Below are 7,833 nucleotides of genomic sequence, written 5' to 3' on the forward strand. Positions count from 1 at the left end.
GTCATGTGCCTTTGCCCAGGGCCATCCTCCCTGAGAACAAGGGACTAGACAGAGCTTGTTCAGACTTAGCAAAGTTCTAGTTGAGTTCATGAGCTGTTTGCATCCTTTGGTGGCAGCAGCTGAGGGCTACAGAGTGGCAGCCCTGTGAACTGGGGAGGAAGAAAGTTGTTCTTGTGAGAGCTACGCCTCGCTCTGCAGTGCGTCCCAGCCAGGTCTGTTGGTGGTGGCTGTAACATGGAGGGGAGAAAGAAGAAGCATCTACGTGCAGTGCTGTGCCCTGGTGATGAAAGGTGAGACTCTACAGCACCCTCTGACATGCGAGAAATGAGAGCTCCTGGGAAACGTCCCTGGAAGTGTTGTGGAGTCTCATCTTTTGTCCCCATTACCCCGCCCCACACCATCTGTAGCATATCCATGTCCATGGCGTGTTCGTCTTGCTCTTAGCGAAAGATGAATATGGGTTAGGGCGTTAAAATATCACTCTCCCGTTTTAAGATGTAGCTGTTGTGATTTGCAGTCCTAGCTTTAATAGAGTGTTTGCAATTTATAATGCTTGCATTAAATTAAAGCAATGCTTATTTGGGCTCTACCATGTCAGCTCCAGGCCATCCCGTCTCTTCTCCAACATAAATAGTCAACTGAATTGAGGAGTAGGAGGGCAGAGACACGTAGCAGGCTGCAGAGATGATCCCCCGCAATAAATTTCCTCCTCTGACTTGCCACTCCAGATGGCTGGTCTGTTAAGAGTTGGCTAAAACAGCTGTAAATTCCCTGACAGCCCAGGGTGCAATTCCTTATTGAACAGCGTGGTCATGGCTGGCTGGTTCTGAGGAGCTGGGTTGGTATCTGTGGGTGCTGGGGGATGAGTCTGTTCCCTCTGAGGGGAGGGGGAGTGTCTCAAACGTGGTGTGGGGCTGTGAGTTGTGCATTGGTCTGGGCTCTCCTGGCTCTGAGTCCAGAGCAAAGAACAGCTGCTGGCCTGTCCCTTCTACCCGACAGTATCGGTGCGGACAGGAAGAGAGAGAGCAGCTGTTTCTGCACCCACACCCTTCCCTACCGTGCAGAGGGGAGGGCGAGGGAGTGAGCAGTGCACTGGTGCAATGGGGAAAAGATTGAGGCGATTAGGGACTCCTCCCTGGATGCTGTGTAGCTGCTGGGGTGCTGTCAGCCGTGGTGCAGAAGCCGCACATGTAGGAATAGCAGAGGCTAATCTGCACTCCGTGCTGGTGTTTGGGCCAAATTCATCCTTGGTGTCACTCAACTGACTTAACAGGAGTTACCGCAAGAATGAACTTGGGGAAAGCTGCCTGCCAGTTGGAGTACTGGGTTTAGTCTGCGGGGGGTCCAACACACTAGCCCTGCGTGTCCCCCTTGAGAGGCTAGTGACAGAGAGGGGGAGGATTTCTAGCCCGTGGCACAGCGGGAGCAGGAATCCTGCACTGCAAAGTGGCGTAACTCCAGCACCATCCCTGTGGATTGAGTCCTTGCTGAAGCCCCCCACCCGCCTCTCTCGCCTCTCCCCCTCCTTTTCCCCCCCACTGTCTGGCTCACTCTCGGGATGGGCGAAGTCTGGGATCATCCCTTTCCTGCATAGTCTTGCTCTCCACTCCGTGGGTTTCTCTTGTTCCATTTTTATTTTCTATTTATGCATACTAATTAGGTGCCTGCTTTTTAGTTTGGTTTTATGGCCTACATATTCTCCATGTTTCTCTGACATCTGATGGGTCTCTGGGGATTGCTGCAAATTGCTTATGATGCAAGTGAAGCAGTAGGCCTCTTTTCCTCCGGTGGTTTTTCGGTGTGGGAGGGGTGGGCAAGGGATACGTGAATCTCTGCAGACTGATCAGGCAGTCCCCTAACCTGTTCTCCTGAAGATTGAGCCGCACTTAGAGCTGGAGCATTCATATTCTCCTCAGGTCTTCAGGAGTACATGGACTGAGAGGGAGCAGTTTTTGGAATGAAAGTTTTGCCTAGTAGATAGAGCACTGGCCTGGGACGCAGGACGCCTGGGTTGTGTTTATGCCTCTGCCACTGGCCTGCTGGGTGACCTTGCTGAGTCACTGCCCTGCCCATGCCCCAGTTTTCCCATGTGTAAAGTGGAATTCATGACCCTTTGTAAAGCACTTTGAGACATACTGATGAAAAGTGCTGTATTAAATCGTGGTTATTTAAGCTGATCTCCCCTAGAAGAACAATTGTATAAAAAGGGACACTTGCCCTTACAGGGAGGAACATGGACTGGTGATTGCTGATCCATAGAGGGGCCATTCTGTCCTGCCTCTGCCCCCTTGTCATGCCATTGCCCCAGCCCCCCCCCATGGGCCTATCATGGTTTCAGAATAATGTCCTGATTGGTGAGTGAGACATCAAAAGCACCTAGATGCTAGTGATGGGCCCGCTAGTAAGATAGCTGGGAGGGAGGAATGTGTATTAAAAGTTAAACCAAAGCTTAACCAAAGAGAAAAGCAAATGCTTTATAACTGCACAAAATTTGGCCCATGTTCCCTCAGTGTATGTTCTCTGCTGTTTCCAGTATCCTCTTATAAACCTGGAAATATTTCCCTCTTGATTCTGGCCGTTCTGTAACCATTGTATTTTCTTTTGTCTAATGAAGCGAAAGCCAATCTTAGGCACTTTGCGTTTGCGCAGCAATGGCAGTGCGTACAGCTCTGTGTAAGCGCTGGTGAGGCGGGAGTTCACACACGCCATTTAAATAAATACATTAAAACCCACTCTCATTGGGTAATTAAAGAAAAAAAGCTTGAATCTGGTTCTTTTATCTGCTTTTTTTCACTTAATGTCATCAGCTGTTAGTGACCTCATAAACAATTTCCCAGCGTGTCGTCGTGAGGCTTCCTCTTACAGTGCTAAATGCTTAGGAGAAAAAAAGAAAAAAGTGCCGAGCTTTGGGCAAAACCCAGAAAATCTCGGACTTGTTCCCACAGGGGAGATTTCACTGGCTCGGGGCGGGGGTGGGGGTGGCGGCAGTGGCAGTCAGCGACCCCTGCGGCAATTGCATCGCGGGAGGCAAGTGCTGTAGATGCTTTTTCCTTGAACCAACCCTTAATATCTAACTGAGCTACGGTCCAGCTCTGCTAGTGCCTCCCGCTCCGCAGAAAATGGCCACAGGGTCCTGCTTGAAGGGAGAGGATCTGAGTAGCCTGGTGTTGTCCCCCAGCTCCCCCACCGGGCAGTACGCTCGGGGAGGAGTCCCTCCTGGCACTCAGACGGGGTGCAGAGTTCCCCTTCGGCTGCTAGTGAACAAAGGCCAGGCCACTTGCTGTGTCTGTCTCAGAGGCACAAAGCCCAGCAAAATGGCCTGCTCAGGGCAGAACCTGCACCTCCCCTTATTTCCCTGAGGGGATGGGGCCGGTATGCGGAATGCACTTGGGAATACTGAGCTACACGCTGCCATCCGTTGGTACTGTCTCCTGGAGAAAGTAACCCCCCGCTTTCTGCAGCTCAGCACCTGGCGTTGGTCTCCTCCAGGAGAGGAGTGTTAAGAGTGGGCTGTGCTGTCACTGCTCAAGATGCACCCCTCTGCTGAGCCAGGCCGGGATGTGATTGAGAGCCTCGCAGCAGAGAGAGGGCATGGGCTGCCGGGGAGCCCGGAGCCTCACTCCATCAGCCATTACACTAATGGCTCCTTGCGGCTCAGTGTGCAAGCTCAGGGCAGCTGGAACAGGATCTGAGCTGTTAACCACGGGGGGGGGGGGGCTGTTCTCTGCTTTGTGCAGAAGAGCCCTCTGTCATTGGGTGCTCCCGCCACCTCCTTGTCTCCAGGATGCCAGTCGATGGACCCACTAGCAGCAAACCGTGGTGGCACCGGGTATTTCCCGTTGCACAGACTATAGTAGTTTATAAATATTAAATGGATTTATCCCAGGGGCTTTGGCAAAGAGCTCTCTGCTTTGTTTGTGGAGACAGGGAGTGTGCATGAGAGAAGGCTCCCACACCAACTAGCTTCTCCCTGTCCTCAGCCTTTTCAGTGCTCTTATAATGAGGGCTTTGATGGAGCTCAGAAATGTGCAGCAATGCTGAACACATAAATATTAAAGCAAACTTTCTTCTGCAGCGTTGCCATTCAGACACTGAATACAAGCTGTTCTGTTTGTTTGGGAAGAAGGAGATGCATGAGAGGAGACAGAGGCTGGAAAACATCTTCCTAGGCAGACAGCTTCTGATTCCCTGAGATGCTCATGTCTTCAGCTCCAAATCTGCCTTTTGTTTTGTAATAATTTGTAAAGATGCAGGGTGAACTGCCTCTGGCTCTGACCCAGATCTAATGGGAGGGCTTTGAATGCAGCTTGGGGACAATTCCTAAACTGTCTCCTCTCCAGATGATGAGGCAGGGGGATGTACTCTGGACTAAAGTTCTGGTCTCTCTGCTGATGTCCATCGTGCTAAGGAATGAGGGAGAAGAGCAGGAGCACCTATTCTAGTGCCCCATCCTTTCAAAAAAAAAAATCTTTTAATGAGGAGTCAGTAGATGTTTAACATGCAAAGTTTTAATCACCAGGAAAATGAGTCCATCGCTGTCCCTTGGCTAACTCTCCTGTCAGGTACTGATGTCAGCATCTTGCTCAGGGTTTGTTTTTGTTTTTCTGCAGAGTATGCAGAGAACATCGGGGATGGGAAGAACCAGGAATTCCGGGAGAGCGAGCAGAAGCGGATTCTGGAGCTGTTGGAGAATTTCTGAGGACTCTGGATTTGAAATCTGTGTCTTATAACAAGGACACAGCCAGCACACTGAGCCTTTCCACCATCAGATACCCAGCAGAAATGACTTCTTGGTTAAACCCATTCTAATGGGGATTTCTGAGACATTAAAAGTTAATTTTTTTTATTTCTTGTTTGATGTTTTCTGCCAAGAAACCTCGGAGAGGGGTGTGAGAGCATCGCAGACACTAGTGCAGCTTCATCCTGTGGCCTCTCTCCTGCATACTGTTGAAAAGCAATCCCATGAGCACAGCCTGAGGGGGTTGACAGCAGAGTAGAGGGGAAGCCTGGTTAGCCCTGGGGACTGGCAGTGAGACGCCCACCTCCAGGTTGCAGAGTCAAATCCAGTCCAGGGCAACACTGGTCAGGAATGTTACCACATTTCAGCAGCTTGTGGGATGGTCTCAGACAAGTTCTGTGGGACGCAAGCTTCCATAAGTGGCCCTGATTGGGTGCTCTTGTTGCCGGACTCACTGGGCCATGGAGACAGAATTCTCCTCTCCTAGGGAGGCTTAGAGAGCCCTGCCTGGGTTGTACCGGGGGTTAAACCAAGGGGAACAGAGGAGAGTGCATTTGCTCTGCGTTGGGTAAACGGTGCCCCTCCACAACTCACCCTCCAGTTTCAACCTACTGTCCCCCCTGTTCTGTAACTAAACGGGACTCGGGCCCCTGAGCTATCGATCTGGGACTTCACATCCGTGAGTGCAATGCTGGTGGAAAGGAGAACCCCAGATGCATATTGTCCTAGCCGCACTGTGCAGGTCTCTGTTCCTTTCCAGGGAGTCACGGCAGGTTGGTTGCCTGTGAATTGCTGATTACAAAGAAGCTGACCAAAGCCCTTTTCTCGCTCGCCCTTCTTCACTAGCAGTGTAATTCCAGATGTCAGCCAGCCAAACCCAAGTGTTTCTCTGAGCAGTGGCACCCAGCTGGGACAGGAGCCTGCTGAGAGCATTCTTGCTTTTCTGTGCTTCTAGAGTTAATGACGGTCATCATCACACAACAGCCGAACTCCAGTAGGCTGGGCCGTGCCTAATTTAGAGAGATTTGCATGCTGGCAGCATTCATTTTTTATCTCAGAAAAATGTCTTGTCTGGGAAGCTTAAAGGGTTCCCTCAATCATGACTCCAGGCGGCACCACTGGCCTGGCTGTATTGAATGCCATTACTTAGGGATCAGCATGGGAGTCGGGGTGGCAGCAGCTGCACAAAGCTGCAAAAACATATTTGTGGTGCAGAAATGATCTGTTCTGCCTGTTTTCCTCCCTCCTCCTCGACCCCCGTAGAAAAGAGGAGCTTTAACCTTCTCCTTTCAGAGGTGGCTTCAGTTCCTGACAGTGCTGTGCCCTGGAATTCTTCCCTGTCTGCGGCGAATTCCTGCTTTGGGATTTAATACTGGAAGATGACCTTCTGGAAACCATGTTGGTCCTTCATTAAGCTGCATTTTGCACCAGAGAAACAACGGGGTAGGGGATGGGAAAAGAGCAGGGTGGAGTAGCGGGGCATGGGATAGTAGTAATGAAAGGAATCTGTCTGAAAACTAAGAGCTACGTGTTTTTTAAAAACAAAAAAAAGAACGAGAGACATGGTTTTGAATATGCTGAGTAGAAAAGAGTAACGTGAAGCATTGAGTAGAGGCCAGGTTGTTAGTTTAGATATACAATTGTGCACATAATTTGCACTCAGTTACTGCAGCTGCCTTCACACAAGAGAGAGCTGTGTGCACAAATGACCAGAACTGGCTGTTTCTGTGCACAGTGACCCAAGTTGTGCCTGGAATCACACTAATTGTGGGTGCAAGCTAGGTAGCATTCTGTGCAGTCGCACCTCTCAACTCTGCTGCCTACCAGAGGGGCAAGATTCGTCCACCATGTCCGTGGCAGGAATGAGGGCAGCTTTCCAATCTCACTGCTGTGGAGTGGCCTTAGTTTACAGCTAATGAATATTTTGTTTCCTTTAACTCTTTCCAGACCCACGGCCTTAGCTGGGCCATCAAGTGTGGAGACCCAGGACTGGGAGATAACACCAAAGGGCTATCTGCTCTGCCAGTTATTGGCCGCCGTGTTTGCAGAGGTGCTGCTGTTCGTGGCAGTTGGAGAACACGGGCAGTGACCATTTTATTAAACAGCCTTTCTCTTTGTGAAACGTTCTCTTGACTTGATTAGCTATTTGCCAGCTACCTTTCAGTCTGCGGATGGCTCAATATCAAATTCCTGCAGCCAGCTGGGTTTGCTGTGGCTTGGCCACATGATACGGGTTCTGTCCCCTGACTAGATTAAAGGCACCCGTAGAACAGGTGTCTGGTGCAAGTACTCGTGTTTGAGCTTTCACAGCCCCCGCTGGTGCGTGTTCTCCCTTTGCTCCCAGGGCTGTCTCCACAGTCAGGCGTGCCTGCGAATTCCTCCCCTGAATGTTTATGAAGGGGGGGATGGGCAAAGGGGATTCATTTTTGTATTGGAGTGAATGTTGGTGCGAAGAGCCGGGAGTGCCGAGGAGCTGACTTGGCAGGTCGGTGCTCAGGCTTTGCCTCGTGTGCCTCCTGGTGGCTGGCTGAGGTACAGAAGCTGCTCTCACAGCTCTAGGGTTCGGCACAGATGCGCGCCTGGCACTTTGGAAGTGGGGGCAGCTAGAGATTAAGACCCTGGTTCTGGGCTGAAAAGATGGCAGAACCAGGCTCTTGAGAGACGCAGGGCGTAAGGGGAGTGTTGGGGGGAGGGGGTTCCCCGCCGGGTGCTGCAGAGGCAGCAAAAGGGCGTGCAGTCTGCCCCCCACTCCGCAAGCCACAACCCTGCACTCGGTGCATGGGCGGGAGAGCGTGGAGCTGGGGCTGGAGCACACGGGGCTCTGTCCTTTCCAAGCTGCTGCAACAGCCTCTTGACAACGGTTGCAGCAGAAAGTAAATTAGACCAGCCTTGAGGCTGCTCTGACTTACATCAGAGCCAAACCAACTCCAGAACTGGGGGGGTGTAATTCCACCTTCCTCCTCCTCCACCCCCGGCCCCTAGTTCTTGCACTAGTTTGGCTGGAATAGCGAATCAGGGCGCAGACCAAGGGGCAGGTCGGAGCCTTATCACACCACTTATTCCAGCCTAAATCCTCCAGAGCTGTAATGCGCTCT

General features: G+C 51.3%; 1 protein-coding gene across 1 annotated transcript in view; it reads left to right on the forward strand.

Moving 5' to 3' along the window:
* Positions 1-4,846, forward strand: part of CTNNBL1 (catenin beta like 1) — a 106,531-nt gene extending 101,685 nt beyond the window's left edge. The window contains exon 16 of the mRNA XM_084646426.1: positions 4,611-4,846. Within this exon, the coding sequence (XP_084502552.1) occupies positions 4,611-4,699 (89 nt within the window). The 3' untranslated portion in view covers positions 4,700-4,846. The remainder of the gene's footprint in view (positions 1-4,610) is intronic.
* Positions 4,847-7,833: the final 2,987 nt, after the last annotated feature.

The sequence above is a fragment of the Lepidochelys olivacea genome (genome assembly GCF_965140295.1).
Source record: "Lepidochelys olivacea isolate rLepOli2 genome assembly, chromosome: 13".
NCBI lineage: Eukaryota > Metazoa > Chordata > Testudines > Cheloniidae > Lepidochelys > Lepidochelys olivacea.